The following is a 21152-nucleotide window of genomic DNA, read 5'->3' on the forward strand; positions in this document are numbered from 1 at the left end:
GCGCCAAGGCGGCGCCTTCAGGAAGGTTACGACACTAGAGCGCCGCCACCGCCCGACCCGAGGATCGGTGTTTCCCCTGGAAGAACAAGACGGGCAATGAGAGCCGCGACGACGCCTTCAAGAAGGGAACAAGCTTTGTCGCCGCCGGTCCGTCCGAAGATAGATCAGGTTTTCACCCCGGCCAACACTCACCACCACCGGACGCCACACCCCAGCGACTATGCCATCCACACGACCATGGCCAACGGGCAGCACCTAACCACAGGCTCCGCCCATGAGAACCGGGGAACCACCACCAGGGCCGCCGCCCCGGCATTCCAGACCTTGACACCACCTCGCTCGAGACCCACCGCAACCCCAACCAAAGATACGGGCGGAAAGGGCCCGCCTTTCCCCTGGGCTGCCCCCAATGCCGAAACCCAATAGGTCGGCCAAAACTGGCCTCCATCAACCCATCCCGGGCACCGGGCGCGAGACGAGCTCGGTCCTGCCGCCGGGCACGAGATAAGCACGGTCCTGCTGCCTGGCACATGTGCTTTCCGCCCAAAAAACTACTTGATGGAAAACTGATCGTGGCCTGGATAAATGGTATGCCATGTTCTGCAGCTTGCCCGTGGAACAGTCCCTTGCATATGTGATGCCCGTCCAAAGGAACTTTTTCATGCATGCATGGAGCGCAGATCATGGTGAGGATGAATGCTGTGCCATAGTCTACAGCTTGCCTGTCTGCCTGCACGCGGCTGTGCTACACTAAGATGTCTTCATAAAAGCAAGTTCGAATAAGCATGCATGCTACTAATCAAGATCAGAGAAATACTAGAAAATGTCAATAAAGGAACTCTAACCCCGATTTAGCATATCAGAAACCAAGAACCCAATGGTTTAAGAAATTACCCAACAATACCTCAAATTTATTGTTAGATTCTGTTTGCCGTGTAGGTGCAATAGTATTTCAGTTATAGCAAAACATTTCTGTCTCAGGCCTATTCATTGTTGGAGCCTGATAAAAAGTCATTGATCCCATCCAATCCTATGTTCGTTACTCTAATAAAGCAACATTTCTTATGTAGATTGACCAGTATTTGAATGTGTTTACAAACTGGGGGTATATGAATATGACGGTCTTTGCCCCTTTTCAGTTTGTACATAATTTTAGTTTTCTTTTTCTCTTGAACGAAAATTTCATCAAATGGTTGTATTTGCCTACCCAGCTTATAACAAAGTTCAACTTTAATTTTGACAATTTGTTTGATAAGCATCGTAGTCCAAGAGCTATTGTTTTGTTTCGAAAATGAGCAAGAAAGGTCTAATAATAACTAGGTGAACCACATCCAAATATGTAGATGTGAAAGCATTTTCAATTGATTAGCACAACTACACAGCCATGTGATTTATACGTAATGATTTATTCTGCATCCTAGAACACTATGCACTATCTTCTCCTTTATATGTGTATTGACATGTACTCCTTGTTTTGTGAAGAAAAAAACTTGTTTGCAATGAAATAACCGCATGTTATCCTTTTTTACCACTTAACATATTTGTTCCTCTATGTGATGACTCATCATATAATTAGTACAGATTCAATAGTAACGCACCCCCATTCACACAGTGTGTTTTTTTCCGAAAAGGAGGATTGCCCCCATTCACACAGTGGTGTTAATACATAATCTTCATAGAGTAAATAATAGTACACAGAGCGCCTCATAGGCGCAATTCATGTTTTGCAGCTTATGCTAATATTATTCCCACTACCATCGACGAGTCAATATTTCACAATCGTTCAGCAAATTTTAGCTATATGATATAAGATTTATAAACATATATCCTTCGCTTGAATTATCTTTTACCAGTTAACACTCAATTATTGAATTAAATTGTTCGATACCTTGAAAGTTACTGAAAGACCTCATCTAGCTAGGAATTTGACTATTGGTTAGAGTTTAATGATATCACTGCAAAGTGCTCAAAGTCATGTTTGCATTTTTTGATAGTTTCTAGAAGATTGGTTGGTCCTTTTTAGAAAAATCTAGAAGACAACCACTTTATCTTTTTCAGAAAGAAAAATAAATCAACAGTCATTTAAAAGCACTAGTGTCAGATATGTGCAATCATTTCTTTCCCAAGGCCGGTTTGTGCATTACATGACTCTTTATGTTCCATGGTACCCAAGCATGGATCTCCAAGGTTTAATTTTTTTTTTCATCTGTAGGAAAAGAAGTGCAAAGGCATTGTTGTGGATTTCACCTCTAGCCTACCCCAACTTGTTTGGGATTAAAAGCTTTGTTGTTGTTGAGGAAAACAAGTGAAAAGTACATTATGGTTATATGAATTCGCTAAAATTGCCTATGCCGAGTGTTTACATGGTGGATTTGGGTATCTTTTGTTTGATTTCGCCTTTTGAGGGTTAACTCTAACTATCGTTGAAAGTGAGACTTCGGTTGACAAACCATTCTAAATACTAATTGCCCAAATATGCACTGCCCAATCACACATCCATCATAAATTCTTTTATTCGCTAATATGAAAAGCTCATGAGTAACCAATACAACACACATCCATATGTACATTAAATCAAAATCACAGGCTTATACTATAATATGTCCCAGGATTTGCGTCCACCTTGAGTACGAAATTAATTTCAGCCCCATCTGAAGCCTTGCTCTCTAGGAGAAGCTTCTGACGCTGTTTTGCCAAGAACTCCTCATCGTTGCTCTTGACTAAAACCGTCATCGACTCTAGAGCTCTAGCATTCAGTACGAAAAAGGTTACAAAATCAATGTCAGATTTTTTGGCCCGATAATAATCCAAAACTATTTTTTTTAGACGGATGACAAAAGAACTGAGAAGGTCCCGGTGTTTACGACGCCACAAATTCTTCGTCCCAGATTTCTCGCACTGAAAAGAACATTGACAAACCAAATATATAACAACTTCAGAATAACAAGTAGATCAATAAAGCAATCAAACAAAATGTACTATCGGTGAAACAATGATCACCTGAATGTACAACTTCTCCATGCACGGAAAACATCTCATCATTTCAATAACCATGTCCAAACATAGAGTACGCATACAGAGATGCAAAGACTTGATTCTGCACAGTGCTGTTGAAAGGCTACCAATTTCAATGCGCGGTCCCTTCAGAAAAGCATGAAATCCAACATTAGACAATAATATACATAGGTTTGCAGAGCATATGTAATTTCTGTATGCACTGAAATGCAAGTTATATAGAAGGCTGAAGATGGTAAAAATGAAGAAGATCAGTTACCTGATGAATATCTGTGGAACCAAACACGAGCCTGGTGGAGTTAGTACAACAACCTAGGGTCTCCAACTTAGGCGCCGAGAGCACTGATACATGCAAATCCTCGTTCTGATCAAGATGGAATAATCTTTCAAGATGAGGGGCACTCTCGATGATCAGCTCCTCCATGGATGGATCTGGCGAAGAATTGCCGACTTCAATGCTTCTAAGGGTAAATGAATTGATCCGGAGGCAACGGGCTCCACTGCACCCAGTAATTAACAAGACCTCGAGAGAAGGGCTGCCGGCAATCATGCTGCTGAGTGAGAACTCCGAGAGGAAGACATAATCAAGACCGAGCTTCTTAAGCTGCGGGAAGTGAAGCCCTTGAATGATGTCGTCCGTGAGTGTGCAATGTCCGAATTGGGCGACACAGAGGGTGTGCGAAAAACGGAAGATAGATGTTGGTGCCGGCACCCGCTGCCAATTGTGCCACGGCCGACGGTAGAACTCAAGCTCCTTGAGTTTATTCAGAGCGGGGGACAGGAGACAGGCGTCCACGGCAGCATCGTTCTCCATGTTCGTGGCCAAGAATGGGCGAATGCAGAAGCGGTGGCAGTCGCCTTGGTGGGAGGAAATTATGCGTTGTAACACATCACCGAGCTTACCATGATTAGAACGGGCGATTTCATCGCAGTCGATGTTGAGAGGAAGAGAGCGCCAGAGGGGAAGCCAACGTTTCGCGAGGATCTGCGTGCGACCGCGTTGCTTCATGGGGAGGACCGAAATAATCTTCCGGAGCACGTCGTCGGGGAGGTCGCTGAGGTGGAGATCTCGTCCGCCGCCACCTCCATCGTGGTCAGCCGCTCCGGGATCGGGCGCTGCCGCTGGCGCCGGCGCCGGAGCCGGACTGCCCTCGCCCTCGAGTGCGGCTGACTTCCTCTTCCTGCTGGTAGTCTCACTCCTACTACTACTACCGCCGGCCTCCATCTCCTTTGCCAGAGACGGCTGCTAGTCCGGGGGTGAGGAGAATTAGGTTTGGGAGTTTGGTGGTGGAGGTCAGGATCGGAGCAGGACGAGGGAAGCTTCTGAGGATGACAGCCGAACCCTACTGTCCGATGTGAGTAAATGGTAAGCTGGCGTGAGCAAGTAGAAACTGCCCGCGGTGTGACATGTGGGCATGGGAGCAAACCTGCACTGGGCAGCCCCAGGTCAGTAGCGTCCCCCTTTTTTCTTCTGCAAATTTGGAATTTCATCAACGGTGCCAAAACCCCGCTGCTCACAGGCTAGCGTGGACGCATGCTTCCAACAAAAAGGATATCCGTCCAGCTGCAGCTTTAATTTGTTAAAAAAGAGAAGGGCGTCAAAGCTAGCGACAGCCAGGAGACGGTGGATCGCCGGGACGGCTGTGAGTCGGGAATGAGGGACCAATATATTTCAGTGTTCTGACATTTTATGGAATTCCGTATTTCTTCAGTCGGTAACAACGATCGAGGGATTAATACATTACACTGTCCTGACAGTTTTGACAGTGGCGCTTCTATGAGAAGGTTCATGAGAAGGGCATGGCTTCCTCCACCGATGCTTCTTTTCGATTTCATGTCCACCGTTGCTTCCTCCAACCTTCCTCTCTATTTTTCATTGCTCCCCAACAATCCAGTCCTCCATCAAACCAAAATTTTAGATGAAGACCATCAACCTAAGTGAAGATCCATATAGCCAAGAACCCGGCCAGGCCGGGGGTATATTCACTTAATTAATTAATAACTATAAGACAGGGGTAATATAACCTCGCAAATTTGAACAATAGGGGGTACCCTGTCCATCCCAGCTACCCTGCTACGTGCTCGTTTTCTGCCTTGGAGTCGGCTCCGCTTGGCCACCTCGCTAAGGTGGCGGCGGACTTGGCCATAGTGTTATGGAGAGAGATTCCTCCCCCCTCCCGCTAGTTCAGATTCAGGATATTCGCGCGAGGGAAATCCTTGATGGGCGCCTTGCCGAGGCCCGTGCACGCCTTCCGACCTCCTCGGGCGCCCCTTCCGGGGCTGCCCCGAGCGTCCAGCAGCGTGCGGCCGCCGATCCTATGGAGATCCGGGGCCATACCCGCTCCCGCACCGCAGCCCTCCGCGCGTAGAGCGCATCATGAGTCTTGGGGTCAAGCAGCCCCCCCGATGGATTCGTGATGCGGACCCTCTTCTGGAACATCTGCGGCTTCGTCCAAGATGGCTGACACCGCCAACTCATAGAGTACATGCGGACCGAGTGAATTGACATAGTGGCGATCCAAGAAACGATGCGTACGAAATTTTCCCTATCGGAGCTCGAGCATTTGAGCTCCGACCTTTTTGCTTGGCACTGGCTCCCTTCTAGTGGGAGTACGGTCCACTCAGGTGGCATCCTTCTAGGGGTGAAGGATGCGACCTTTGAGGTTGGAAGCATGGACCAGGGCAAGTTCTTCGTTAGCATGGAGATCTTCGAGCGGGGCCTAAACTTCAAATGGGAGATTATTGCGGTTTATGGCCCAGCCGATCACCGCCATTCCGAGGCCTTCCTCGCTGAACTCCATAGGAAGGTGGCAGCCGCCCAGCTACCGGTAGTGGTGGGCGGCGACTTCAACCTCATCCGGACAGAGGAAGACAAGAGCAATAATTTGGTCAACTTTCCCCGGATGTAGATGTTCAATGACTGCATCACGGATATGGGGCATCGCGAGCTCGGTATAGTCGGGCCAGGTTCACTTGGACCAACCACCAAGTGGAGCCGACCCGCTCAGTCCTAGACAGGGTCTTTGCCTCTCCTGAGTGGGACATTTGTTGCCCCCTAGCATCGCTCCGTGCGATTACGCGGATTGATTCCGATCACGTCCCCCTCCTCCTCTCTTCGGAGAACGGGTATCCCCCCTGCCGCCCCGCTTCCGCTACGAAACCTTCTGGTTGCGCCAGCCTGGATTTGCCACAGCGGTGGTCGCCCGGTGGCGCAAGGCGCGTGATGCCCCCCGTCGTTCCCTCTCGGCCATCGACTCCTGGCACTTTTGTGCGAAGCGGTCACTGCAATACATGAAAGGATGGGGTGCAAACGTGGGTCAGCTGTGTCTCGCCTGTGGACAACATGGCCCTTATGGCCCCGTTCTTCGAGGCTGAAGTGTGGGCGGCTATTAAGGGCATGAACCCCTCTTCGGCCCTCGGTCCGGATAGCCTCCCAGTGAAGTTCTTGCTGACCTTCTGGGACGTAATCAAGCTAGAGGTGATGGCCCTATTTGAGGAGTTCTTTGTAGGGTCCATCAACCTCACCAGGCTGAACTTGGGGATAATCACCCTCATCCCCGAAGTGACTGGGCTTCGGATATCCGCCAATTCTGACCGATTACGGTGATTAATGTCATCTTCTGCATCCTCGCGAAGGGGTATGATACGTCTCCATCGTATCTACTTTTTCAAACACTTTTGCCCTTGTTTTGGACTCTAACTAGTATGATTTGAATGGAACTAACCCGGACTGACGCTGTTTTCAGCAGAATTGCCATGGTGTTGTTTTATGTGCAGAAAACAAATATTCTCGGAATGACCTGAAACTCCACGGAACATCTTAGAAAAAACATAAAAAATCCCCGCCAAAGATGAAGACCAGGGGGCCCACACCCTTCTCACGAGGGTGGGGGCGCCCCCCCTAGGGCGCGCCCCCTACTTCGTGGCCCCCCTGGAAACCCTCCGACGCCAACTCCAACTCTATATATTTGCTTTCGGAGAGAAAAAATCAGAGAGAAGAAATCATCACGTTTTACGATACAGAGCCGCCGCCAAGCCCTAAAACCTCTCGGGAGGGCTGATCTGGAGTCTGTTCGGGGCTCTGGAGAGGGGGATTCGTCGCAGTCGTCATCATCAACCATCCTCCATCACCAATTTCATGATGCTCACCGCCGTGCATGAGTAATTCCGTCGTAGGCTTGCTGGACAGTGATGGGTTGGATGAGATTTATCATGTAGTCGAGTTAGTTTTGTTAGGGTTTGATCCCTAGTATCCATTATGTTCTGAGATTGATGTTGCTATGACTTTGCTATGCTTAATGCTTGTCACTAGGGCCCAAGTGCCATGATTTCAGATCTGAACCTATTATGTTTTCATGAATATATGTGAGTTCTTGATCCTATCTTGCAAGTCTATAGTCACCTACTATGTGTTATGATCCGGCAACCCCGAAGTGACAATAATTGGGACCACTCCTGGTGATGACTATAGTTTGAGGAGTTCATGTATTCACTATGTGCTAATGCTTTGTTCCGGTTCTCTATTAAAAGGAGGCCTTAATATCCCATAGTTCCCAATAGGACCCCGCTGCCATGGGAGGGTAGGACAAAAGATGTCATGCAAGTTCTTTTCCATAAGCACGTATGACTATATACGGAATACATGCCTACATTACATTGATGAATTGGAACTAGTTCTGTGTCACCCTATGTTATGACTGTTACATGATGAACCGCATCCGGCATAATTATCCATCACTGATCCGGTGCCTATGAGTTTTCCATATACTGGTTTACGCTTATTTACTTTTCCGCTGCTACTGTTACAATCACTACAAAATACCAAAAACATTACTTTTGCTGTCTTTACTTTTATTGCTGCTACCGCCACTATCATATTACTTTGCTACTAAACACTTTGCTGCAGATACTAAGTTTCCAGGTGTGGTTGAATAGACAACTCAGCTGCTAATACTTGAGAATATTCTTTGGCTCCCCTTGTGTCGAATCAATAAATTTGGGTGAATACTCTACCCTCGAAAGCTGTTGCGATCCCCTATACTTGTGGGTTACTAGGGTACTGTCGGTGTCAAAACCGGCGGATCTCGGGTAGGGGGTCCTGAACTGTGCGTCTAGGCGGATGGTAACAAGAGGAACGGGACAGGATGTTTACCCCGGTTCAGGCCCTCTTGATGGAGGTAAAACCCTACGTCCTCCTTAATTGTTCTGGATGATATGAGTATTACAAGAGTTGATCTACCACGAGATCAGAGAGGCTAAACCCTAGAAGCTAGCCTATGGTATGATTGTATGTTGTCCTACGGACTAAAACCCTCCGGTTTATATAGACACCGGAGGGGGCTAGGGTTACACAGAGTCGGTTACAAGGATTGAGATCTACATATCCGTATTACCAAGCTTTCCTTCCACGCCAAGGAGAGCCCCATCTGGACATGGGACGAAGTCTTCAATCTTGTATCTTCATAGTCCAACAGTCCGACCAAAGGATATAGTCTGGCTATCCGGATACCCCCTAATCTAGGACTCCCTCAGTAGCCCCTGAATCAGGCTTCAATGACGATGAGTCCGGCGCGCAGATTGTTTTCGGCATTGCAAGGCGGGTTCCTCCTCCGAATATTTCATAGAATATTTTGAACACGAGGATCGTGTCCGGCTCTGCAAAACAAGTTCCACATACCACCGTAGAGAGAATAATATTTCCACAAATCTAATCTGCTGACGTACCCCGTAGCGTGACATCACACCACAGCCATGTCTTTATTCGAATCGCTTTTCATATCCTGTCTCAGTGTGTTTCGCGAGGCGGTTTCCTTGTCATGTCTTGTCGAAGCAGATATCGTGTCCCCTTATTACGGGATTCCCATCAATACGGACGTGGGTAACCCAACCGCACCATCAATTACGGCGCTTGGGGGATAGGCGAGTTTTACCAGGCTGGTGGGGGCGCATAGTTTCATACGCCCTTATAAAGGGATAAGGTTTCACCTTTTTCTACCCACGCCTTCTTCCTCCTTGCTCATCCATTCTCGCGCACTCGAGCTCCACTGCCCAAGTCCACATCCTTCTCCTCAACTCTCTCCAAACATGTCTGGAGCAGCAGGCAAGTGGATGGTCTCCTCCGTCATGGAGGGACACATCAAAAAACTACGTGGGGCCGGATACTTAGCCGCAGATATCGCGCACCGGCTGCCAGCCGTGGGGCAGATCGTCCCTACCCCGAAACCTCCCGAAAGGGTGGTTTTCCTCCCCCACTTCGTCCGTGGACTGGGGTTTCCCCTCCATCCATTCGCCCGCGGCCTTATGTTCTATTATGGGCTGGACTTTCATGATCTGGCCCTGAATTTCATCCTCAACATCTCGGCGTTCATCGTCGTGTGCGAGGCTTTCCTCCGGATTCGGCCCCACTTCGGCCTGTGGCTGAAGACCTTCAATATCAAGCCGAAGGTAGTAGGCGGCCAACAAGAGGAATGCGGTGGAGCCATGGTGGAAAAAATGCCCAACGTTACATGGCTCGAGGGCTTCTTCGTGGAGACCATAAAGAGGTGGCAATCGGGGTGGTTCTACATCACCGAGCCACGTGACACCAACTAGGTGGCGGCCCCCGAGTTTCGATCCAGAATCCCCACGCAGCTCACTTCCTGGAAGGACAAGGGCCGGTCCTGGGGTTCATCGGTGGAGCTGGACGGACTCCAAAAGTGTATCCAGAACATGATAAGCAAGAAACTTCAGCTTGTCAACATAGTCCAGGTCATGCTCTTCCGCCAGATCCTCCCGTGTCAACAACGGGCTTTCAACTTATGGGAGTTCGACCCGGCCCAGCACCAGACTCTACGCGAGCTCTTCGACACGACGCATAAGGATGTTTGGAAGGTGCTGTTCAAGGGCGTCGAGGTCCCTCCTTTTCTTATCGAGGACCGCGGGCTAAGCGCGAAGCGCCCTGTGAATCCGGTAAGTTTTGTACATCTGGTAGGGTATTTATTTCCCATAGCTTAACCATGTGCGGGGTCTGAGCTCCCATGCCTTTGACAGGACTGGGTGGAGACATCAGAGCAGATTAACTGTTTGGCCCCTCTGCCTGAAGACCCAGCAGACGCTCTCCTGACGGAGATGCGGACTCCAGCTCCCTATGAGGTGCCGGAGAAGACCAAGAGGAAGTCCAAGGGAACCCGAAAGAGTTCCCGCCGCCAGGTGGTATCAGACTCATCATCCAATAACTCCGAGACGCACTCCTCCCGTGAAAACGAGGAGGAGGAAGATGAAGACTCTCCCCCTCCAGCCTGGGGAGACAAGAAAAGGAAGGCCGCCCCAACCCGGGAGGCCGAAGGGTCCAAGAAGGGAAGGACTCTCCTTCCGGACTGTTCCACCACCGCCACCGACAGCGAAGACGAGTGGTTACTTAGGGCCAAGCCCCTGGCGAAGTCGTAAGTATTCGGATACCAGAGTAACTCATAACATACTTTTATTGCACTGCTTCTCCTAACGTCGAATATGATCATGCAGTCCGCCCCGAGCACGTATCGACGTATCCTTGTTGGATGGTTCCTTGGACTCGTCGGATATGGATAGTGATACACTTCCAACCGCCTCCTCTCCTTGCCGTACAGACAATGTCGAGGTATTGTCTCAAGGGGCACCGAGCCGGGGGGAGATAGTCTCCGAGGTGCCTCAAGGCGACCTTCCGGACTCCGGGCGCGAAGGGAGAAAGACTCCCAAGGGCTCCAAGTTCGGCCCTCAGCCGAACACCGCGCTGGAACCTCCAGTGGTTTTCCGGACTCAGGCAGGTGGCCCCCTTCCAAGGGGGACAAGCCGCCCATGCCGGTGACCTCTGTCCATCCAGAGGCACCGGACAACCTGCTGGGAGCGCTTCGCGGCACTTCCATCGACGAAGAGCACAACACTATTATGAGTGCGGTGATCAAGAAAGTTCAGTATGCCAAGAGCGGACTGACTGAAGCCTGTGCCAGCCTTCTAACAGGCTTTGAGGTAAGTGTTTAAAATATAGGAAAATATTACATCTTAGACAGTAGCCCCGGATGCTCTGTTTGGTGTTCACAAAGAAGAGTCGAATAGAGGATCAAATAATATCTGCATGAGTAGAATATAAGTATGTCTGTATGCGTATGCAGGCTTTGATGCTGACCTCTGCCACACTGACTGCGGAGGTCACCGCACTGAGGCAGAACCTCGAGCGGTCCGAGAAAGAGCTTGGCCTTGCCAAGAGGCAGCTCGAGGAGAACAAAGGTAAGTAATGCCTTGTCTATATATATATATATATATATAAGATGCGGTTGCAAAATGATAGGATCATCATGGATGTGCCAGGGGCCACAACCGAAGTAGCGACCCTGAAGCCAGCGCTGCCCGAGGCCAAAAACAAAGTGGCCAAGGAGCGCACCGAGCGGGAAAAACAAGAGGCATGGGTGGCGAGGTGTAGCAGGAGCTCCAGGCTCTCGTGAAGAAGCACGAGGATTTGGAGCTTGACTCGAAGACGCGAGAGTCCGAGCTTGCCGCAGCCCTCGAAAGCACAAAGCATGCCAAGGCTGAACCCCAAAAGGCCCTCCAGGAAATTGAGGCGATGAGGAAGATAGCGGCGGGTAAGGCATTCAGTATGCAAAGCAAGCATGTGAAAGTAAATTACTTGTTGCTTACCCGAGTCCGGAGCTCTCCAGGAGCATTCGCAGATTTGCCCCGCAGCGTGTCAGATGCCGCGAAGTATTACTAGGCCGAGGAGGGAAGCTCGACGGAGAAGTTGTTCTGGTCTCAGTATACTGGGACCAAACACCCGATGCCTGTGAGCGACCAGCTGAAGCAACTGGTCGAGCTGCACAAGGCGGCCGAACAAGCCATGAGGGTCCTTATAGTCCGGATATGGCCTAGCGACTCCCTTCCCAATAGCTACTTCGTCCTGGTGAGGCGGCTTGTGGATGCCTGCCCATGGCTGGATGTCATTAAGCGGTCCACTGCATCGAAGGTGCACACCGGGCTTTTGCTCGTGCGAAGGTGCACTGGGCCAAGATGGACGCCAAGAAGCTGGTGAAGGAGGGGCCGCCGCAGGGCAAGGAGCATCGCCACCCCGAAATGTATTATGAGGGTGTTCTGAAGGGTGGCCGTCTTGTGGCGGACGAGTGTGCGAAGGATGTAATTTTTGAATGAACTTGCTCGTGTGATCCTGCATTATGAAAACTTGTTCATATGCACTATGCAACGCTTATTTGAATTTAAAATATTACCTTCTATGCGGCTGTTTATTAAATCTAAGAGATGGCCAGTCGTCGGCTTCTGCCCCCATGCCACGAGTGCTGGGGTGTTCGGGACAAATCTGAGCACTCTTTTTCCCATTGTTGGGTCCTTCGAGGGAGGTGCTCAGCACAATGAACAAGGCAATCGGACTATAATGCTTTATCACTCTCACTTAGCCATAGAAGTCTACAATTTTAAATTTTGGCGAAGCCCCTAGTATTCGGAAGGCCGAATTCGGGGCGCTATACACGCCTTAAGCTGGACAAAGCCGGCTCCTCGCTCTAAGTGGCATAAGTCTTTAGGGACTCGAGACCTCTCGAACGTCAGTTTTAGCTTTCTCTACTGAGGTGCTTGCCCAGATGAACCGGGGCACAATCGCAGTAGTTCTCCCAGTGCTACCTTAGCCGATATAGCGGAACGTAAGGTACCAAAACATGGGAGCCGGGCAAAACCAACTATTGACCCAAGACATGATTCAGAGCTGATGCATATAATGCTATAAGTTCAGGGTGCCGCACTATCGAAAGTGTTCGGACTTCTCATGCCGTATTATGGGGTATGCTTAAGCCCCTGACGTATTGGCCGTACCAGAGTGTACGGGTGCTGAATGTCATGAATGAACATATATAAATATATATATAAAGAAGAATAGAGAATGCTATAATAGACTTAGTGCTATGCATTGTTTATTCAAAAAGGTGCATCGAAGCAGAATGATACAAGTAGTGCGATAAGCAAAAAGTAGGACTGTTTGACATGTCCCCTCCAAGGGCAAGCTGAGGAATGGTATTTAAAGCAAGTATTTCATTCGTTATCAGAGACCACCTAGGAGTTCCATGGTGCGACGTAGCTTTCTGCCTCCTTGGTTGTTGTATCGTGTGTCCAGCAATCGTACTGCTGGACGGGGTTTCCAAAGAGTAAAGTCCTGAAAGAGAGAAAAAATAATAAGGTTGGAAGCCCCTAGTGCGGTTGAGCCGCGTTTTGGGGCATGCCGTACTCATGCCCCCCTCCCCCACCTATGCCCATGGTATTTTTAATGTGTAATTATGTACACGTGGCACGGATTTCGCCGTTTGGCTGGGACAATGGTGGGGGCTGCATTGCTATGCGAGCTCGGAGCGTGCCAGGCGGTCTTGTTGCAGATTACTCCAGGCACGCTTGATAGTGTCCGGGCATTTAATCATCGAACTGGTGGATTGCCTGAACAGGCTGCTTTGTGCTTCTACTGCGAGGGCCGCAGTGTGCTCCTCCGTGCGGAGAGAGCGCTCTGTGTTTCCATTGACTGTGATGACCCCCCCAAGGTCCTGGCATCTTGAGCTTGAGGTATGCATAATGCGGTACCGCATTGAATCTCGCAAATGCGGTTCGCCCGAGCAGTGCATGATAGCCACTGTGGAACGGGACTATATCGAAGATTAACTCCTCGCTTCGGAAGTTATCCGGGGATCCGAAGAGCACTTCCAGTGTGACTGAGCCTGTGCAATGGGCCTCTACACCTGGTATGACGCCTTTGAAGGTTGTTTTTGTGGGTTTGATCCTTGAGGGGTCTATACCCATTTTGCGCACTGTGTCCTGATAAAGCAGGTTCAGGCTACTGCCACCGTCCATAAGGACTCGAGTGAGGTGAAATCCGTTGATGATTGGGTCTAGGACCAGTGCGGCAAATCCTCCATGACGGATACTAGTGGGATGGTCCCTGCGATCGAAGGTGACCAGACAGGATGACCATGGGTTGAACTTTGGGGCGACTGGCTCCAACGCATATACGTCCCCTAACGCACGCTTCCGCTCCCTCTTGGGGATGTGGGTTGCGTATATCATGTTCACTGTCTGCACTTGTGGGGGGAACCTCTTCTGTCCTCCGGTGTTCGGCGGCCGGGGCTCCTCCTCGTCATTGCTATGTGGCCCCTTATCTTTGTTGTTGGCATTTAACTTGCCGGCCTGCTTGAACACCCAACATTCCCTGTTGGTGTGGTTGGCTGGCTTGTCGGGGGTGCCGTGTATTTGACACGAGCGATCGAGTATACGGTCCAAACTGGACGGGCCCGGGGTGCTTCTTTTGAATGGCTTTTTCAGCTGACCGGTTTTGGAGCCTCTGAGTCCGGCATTGACTGTCGTATCCTCGGTATTGTCGTTGTTGATCTAGCGCTTGTGTTTGTTGCGACATGACCTGTCATTGCTATCCTTGGTATCCGAAGTACTGTGGTTCTTTGATATGTTATTGCTTCGAGCCAACCAGCTGTCCTCCCCCGCGCAAAAGCAGGTCATGAGTGTCGTGAGGGCTGCCATAGATTTCGGCTTTTCCTGGCCAAGGTGCCGGGCGAGCCACTCGTCACGGATGTTGTGCTTAAAAGCTGCTAGGGCCTCTGCATCCGGACAGTCGACGATTTGATTTTTCTTTATTAGGAACCATGTCCAGAATTGCCTGGATGATTCCTCTGGCTGGTGAATTATGTGGCTCAAGTCATCGGTATCTGGTGGTCGCACATAAGTGCCCTGGAAGTTGTCGAGGAATGCGGCTTCCAGATCCTCCCAACAGCCAATGGATTCTGCTGGCAGGCTGTTGAGCCAGTGCCGAGCTGGTCCTTTGAGTTGGAGTGGGAGGTATTTGATGGCATGTAGATCGTCACCGCGGGCCATGTGGATGTGCAGGAGGAAGTCCTCGATCCATACCGCAGGATCTGTTGTGCCGTCGTATGATTCGATATTTACGGGTTTGAACCCCTCTGGGATTTGGTGATCCATTACTTTGTCTGTGAAGCATAGGGGGTGTGTGGCGCCTCTTTTCTGGGCTATGTCGCAACACAGCTCAAAGGAGTCTTGTCCACTGTGTTCGGCCCGGCCGGATTTACTTTTACTGTATCCGGTGTGACGGTTATCGTCTCGCGTAGTGGCGCGCCCTCGTGATCCGTAGATCAATCTTGCGTGTGTTGCTTTCTCCTCCAATACGTCTCGCAGGTCTAGAGTGTTTCCCCGTGCCTTGACATTTTTATTTGAGTGGCGTCGGGGTGTGGGCTGAGCTTTTGGCTGAAATGCCTCTCTGTCGCGGCTACGAGGTGGCCGATCAGCCATGTCATATGCTGGAGATGTAGGTTTTAATGCTTCCTCCTCCAGTCGGGGTAGCAACCTGCGCTTTGGGTAACTCTTGGAGGGGTGTTCGAGTTCATATTCCTCGGCTGCAAGGACTTCAGTCCATCTGTCACCTAGCAAATCTTGATCAGCTTGAAGCTGATGTTGGTTTTTCTTAAGGCTATTTGCCGTGGCAATAAGCCGGCGCTTGAAGTGCTCTTGCTCGACGGGATCCTCAGGCATGACAAATTTGTCATCGTCGAGGCTTACCTCGTCTTTGGAGGGAGGCATATAATTATCATCCTCCGGCGGCCTCTCCATCTGCCGCTCTCTCGGGAGGGCTGACTTCTCCATCCTCCTGCTCTAAATCTTGCTGGAGGGGATTGTTGTCATCTTCGGCACTTTCCGGAGTGCTATTATCTCTTGTGCCGGTATCACCACTTTTGCTTTGGCGAGACTTAGAGCGGCGCCGCTTACGTCTGCGCTTGGGTTGCTTCTTGGAGGGGTCATCCTCCGCTGTCCCGTCGTCATTGCCTTCTTTGGGTGTGTCCACCATGTATATATCATATGATGAGGTGGCTGTCTAGTGCCTTGTGGGCAGTGGTTCCTGTTCGTCTCCCGCATCGTCGTCCATACCGTCGATGTCTTCGGAGTCGAAGTCAAGCGTGTAGGTCAAATCATCGACAGTGGCTACTAAGTGGGTGGTGGGTGGGCGGCGAATTTCTTCGTCATCCGCATCCCAATCCTGCCGGACATAGTTCGGCCAGGACTCTCCTGACAAGGAGAGAGACCTTAATGAGTTCAGTATGTCGCCGAAGGGCGAGTGCTGAAAGATATCCGTGGAGGTGAATTCCATGATCTATGCCCAGTCGGATTCGATAGGCACGGGCGCAGGCGGTTCGGAGTCTATGGCCGGGGAAGAATCCGGCAGTTCGGCGTCACGGCTCCCGTGAAGGGTAAGGTCGATACTCGGCTCGATCCCCGCCGAGGATACGGCCTCTGTGGAGGGGTCTATCCACCCGTCCATGGGTGGTGCAATTGGCTCCAAATTAAGGGTCGGAGCGGTTGCCGGTGCGGTCTCCTGAACACTGTCCGATAGTAGAGCTAAATCATGCTCATCGTGACTGTGCGGCGCACTCGGCAGGGGCTCGAATCCGTCGAAGATCAAGTCTCCGTGGATGTCGGCCGTGTAGTTTAAGCTTCCAAACCTGACCTGGTCACCAGGGGCGTAACTCTCGATCTACTCCAGATGTCCAATCGAGTTGGCCTGCAGTGCGAAGCTGCCGAATACAAAGATCTGTCCGGGGAGAAAATCTCACCCTGGACTGCATCACTATTGATGATCGAAGGAGCCATCAAGCCTAACGATGACGACACAGAGGAACCCTCGATGAAAGCACCAATGTCAGTGTCAAAACCGGCGGATCTTGGCTAGGGGATCCCGAACTGTGCGTCTAGGCGGATGGTAACATGAGGCAGGGGACACGATGTTTACCCAGGTTCGGGCCCTCTTGATGGAGGTAAAACCCTACGTCCTGCTTGATTGTTCTTGATGATATGAGTATTACAAGAGTTGATCTACCACGAGATCAGAGAGGCTAAACCCTAGAAGCTAGCATATGGTATGATTGTATGTTGTCCTACGGACTAAAACCCTCCGGTTTATATAGACACCGGAGGGGGCTAGGGTTACACAGAGTCGGTTACAAGGAAGGAGATCTACCTATCCGTATGGCCAAGCTTGCCTTCCACACCAAGGAGAGTCCCATCCAGACATGGGACGAAGTCTTCAATCTTGTATCTTCATAGTCCAATAGTCCGGCCAAAGGATATTGTCTGGCTATCCGGATACCCCCTAATCCAGGACCCCCTCAGGTACGCCATTAGGGTGGCACCCATTGCTGACTGGATCACTCACCCTAATCAGTCGACTTTTATCCAGGGCCGATGTATCCTTGATGGAGTCCTGGTGTTCAACAAAGCATTCCATGAGGTTCACACCAAACACCTCAAGGCAGTCTTCCTGAAACTGGATTTCCACAAGGCTTATGACACGGTCAGTTGGTCCTTCCTTCGGGAATTTATGCTCCGGAAGGGCTTCCACGACAGGTGGGTAACCCGGGTGATGCAAATGGTCGCCTCGGGCCAGACCGCAGTGGACATTAAAGGCGAGTTTGGCCCATACTTCCCCACATTCTGTGGGGTGCGCCAGGGCGATCCCTACTCACCGTTCCTCTTCAACATGGTTGTCGATGCTCTGGCAGCCATATTAGATAAATCCAAGGCCACAGGCCATATTAAGGGCATAGTCCTGCATCTTGCTGGGGGGAACGGGATCTCCCTTCTCTAATATGCGGATGACACCATGATCATGGTGAAAGGCTCAGTGAGTGATATCACGAACCTGAAGTTCTTCCTACTTTGCTTCCAGCAGATGTCCATCCTCAGGATCAACTTCGACAAGAGTACGATGATGGTCTTGGGAGAACAAGATGGGCAATGAGAGCCGCGATGACGCCTTCAAGAACGGAACAAGCTTTGTCGCCGCCTATCCATCTGAAGATAGATCAGGTTTTCACCCTGGCCAACATTCACCACCATCGGACGCCACACCCCAACGACCACGCCATCCACACGACCATGGCCAGCGGGCAGCACCTAACCACAGGCTCCACCCATGAGCACTGGGGAACCACCACCAGGTCCGCCGCCCCGGCATCCCATACCTTGACACCACCTCGCTCGAGACCCACCGCAACCCCAACCAAAGATATACAGGTGGAAAGGGCCCGCCTTTCCCCTAGCTGCCCCCAATGCCGAAACCCAATAGGTCGGCCAAAACTGGCCTCCATCGACCCATCCCAGGCACCAGGCTCGAGACGAGGTCGGTCCTGCTGCCGGGCGCGAGACGAGCACGGTCCTGCTGCCTGGCAGATGTGCTTTCCGTCCAAAAAACTACTTGACGGAAAACTGATCGTGGCCTGGATAAATGGTATTCCATGTTCTGCAGCTTGCCCATGGAGCAGTCCCTTGCACATGTGATGCCCGTCCAAAGGATCTTTTTCATGCATGCATGGAGCCCAGATCATGGTGAGGATGAATGCTGTGCCATACTCTACAGCTTGCCTGTCTGCCTGCACGCGGCTGTGCTACACTAAGATGTCTTCATAAAAGCAAGTTCGAATAAGCATGCATGCTACTAATCAAGATCAGAGAAATACTAGAAAATGTCAATAAAGTAACTCTAACCCCGATTTAGCATATCAGAAACCAAGAACCCAATGGTTTAAGAAATTACCACAATACCTTAAATTTATTGTTAGATTGTGTTTGCCATGTAGGTGCAATAGTATTTCAGTTATAGCAAAACATTTTTGTCTCAGGCCTATTCATTGTTGGAGCCTGATAAAAAGTCATTGATCCCATCCAATCCTATGTTCGTTACTCTGATAAAGCAACATTTCTTATGTAGATTGACCAGTATTTGAATGTGTTTACAAACTGGGGGTATATGAATATGACGGTCTTTGCCCCTTTTCAGTTTGTACATAATTTTAGTTTTCTTTTTCTCTTGAATGAAAATTTCATCAAATGGTTGTATTTACCTACCCATCTTATAACAAAGTTCAACTTTAATTTGTCAATTTGTTTGATAAGCATTAAAATATTATAGCAATATTGTTGTACCATACAATGGAAGACAGAACTGAATCATCATATGACAATAGTGACATAACTATAGCTTGGTATTCCTATCTTTTTTGCTCCCATTTTCTTACCACAAGAAACACATTGTTACATCATACAATACTCAGGCCTGCATGCCCTCCATCGTAGTCCAAGAGATATTGTTTTGTTTCGAAAATGAGCAAGAAAGGTCTAATAATAACTAGGTGAACCACATCCAAATATGTAGATGTGAAAGCATTTTGAATTGATTAACACAACAACTATACAGCCATGTGATTTATACGTAATGATTTAGTCTGCATCCTAGAACACTATGCACTATCTTCTCCGTTATATGTGTATTGACATGTACTCCTTGTTTTGTAAAGAAAAAACCTTGTTTGCAATGAAGAAACCGCATGTTATCCTTTTTTACCACTTCACATATTTGTTCCTCTCTGTGATGAGACTGGTCATATAATTAGTACAGATTCAATAGTAACCCCCATTCATACGGGCAAATAGCTCCCATGCGCCCTCGTTGGTGTGAATTGTCTCTCATGTGACGTCGTTGGTTGTAATAGCTCTCATGCGACGTCTCCCAATGCATAAATAGCTCAAGCAAGACAACCCATTTATGCAGCTAGTTGGCTGTTAGTTAGGCTGAGGTTTGGTTTGGACAGTGGGGGTTATGTGCTCTGAATGGTGGGGTCCACCTAGGGCCACGTAGTCAAGAGTCAACCGTCCACGACTTGACCAGTGACTGTTTGACCATGCTCGATTCGCCCGTGCTGGACTGGGCGAGCGGTGCCGCCGTAAGCATCTTCTCCAGCAGCGGTTTCTTCTCCGCGGTGGTGGAGCGCATTTCTCGGCAGCGGTAGAGCTATTGCGAGGTGAGCCTGAAACCCTAGTCCCACTCCCCAGAATTTTGGGGGATCTGTGGCCTCATGCTGCCCTCTGTTTCTTGGCAATTTAGAATCGGACTCTATTGGATCTGGGGGCTGTTTCTTCTCCGCGGCCCGGTGGTGGAGCGCCTTTCTCTGCAGCGGCTATTGCGAGTGAGTATTTTCCAAACACTACTCCCATTCCACTGAATTTTGGATAAATCTGTGGCCTCATGCTGCCCCTTTTTCTTGGCGTTTTAGAATCTCGATTGGATAGGAGATGGAGCAAGGGCTGGATGAGATAGAGCGAGGAGACAGTGCTTCAAATTGGTAATGCCACCCTCTTTTCTTGGCGATTTAGAATCGAACTCAATTTGGTGGTGACTATCGCTTACACTGCCGCCGCTGCCTGCCATTTACAAAACAGGGGAGGTTTAAGTTCTGCCACCACATTCGCAATTATAGTGGAATTTTTTCCCTGTAAAGCCAAGCTTAGTGATGGCAGTGTCCAAGACATTGATGGAGATACCACCGTGAGGTTGGATGTCGAATTTGCAGATGTCGATCCCCAGGAATTGGAGAGCATGAAGGAGAAGGCCGTGGGCAATTTGGTGGAGAGAATTGGGGAGAGTATTGTTTGGGGTCCAGAACAAGAGGTATCTCTGCAACGTTTCGATAACTATAATGGTGAATATGTGAAAATTAAAGATGGAGAATCCATGGTTGCTGAAATTGATCAGCAAGAAGGGTGGGCTAGCAAACAAGTAACATTTTATGCAGAGCTAATTGATCTGCAAACTCATTCCAGAGTTGGTTATGTGCCATCAAAGATGGCTGCACAGGTGGAAGATGATGAGTGGGTTTCACAAAAGAAGATGTTGGCATTCTTGACTGAACCGACTGTAGTAGGTGAAGATACAGGGATTGATGCAGATGGAGAGGAGGGAACCCATGGTGCTAGGAATATTTTTGTTGACTGGAATGTAGTAGAGTTGAATGAAAAACAGATTTGGTCATTACACCAATATCTGACATTGATATGGCCGAAATGTTTGGCATTCAAGTTGATGACAAAGATAAGGAGAAGGATGACAGTTCTTTGCCTGTTGGTGGTAACACAAGCCCTAGAAATTCAAATGAGGATGAAGAACAGCTGATGAGAGAGACTGCAGATGATGTGGATGATGCAGATGATAATGAGCTGGTTTGTTTGTATGACAAAGAGAACCCAATTATTGAGGTGGGAAAGTTGTGGCCAAGCATGAAGGAGTTTAG

The 21152-nt window shown here is 49.4% G+C and overlaps 1 protein-coding gene across 1 annotated transcript; it reads right to left on the minus strand.

Annotated features, from left to right (window-relative positions):
- Positions 1 to 2520: 2520 nt before the first annotated feature.
- LOC123106620 (FBD-associated F-box protein At5g60610-like) lies at positions 2521 to 4317 on the minus strand. Its single transcript, XM_044528722.1, has 3 exons — positions 3275 to 4317; positions 3001 to 3141; positions 2521 to 2898 (listed from the first exon to the last, which is right to left on the minus strand). Exons 1-3 carry the CDS (start codon positions 4238 to 4240, stop codon positions 2581 to 2583), a joined length of 1425 nt encoding a protein of 474 aa, XP_044384657.1. The 5' UTR covers positions 4241 to 4317; the 3' UTR covers positions 2521 to 2580.
- Positions 4318 to 21152: the final 16835 nt, after the last annotated feature.

The sequence above is a fragment of the Triticum aestivum genome, chromosome 5A (genome assembly GCF_018294505.1).
Source record: "Triticum aestivum cultivar Chinese Spring chromosome 5A, IWGSC CS RefSeq v2.1, whole genome shotgun sequence".
NCBI classification, from domain to species: Eukaryota; Viridiplantae; Streptophyta; class Magnoliopsida; order Poales; family Poaceae; genus Triticum; species Triticum aestivum.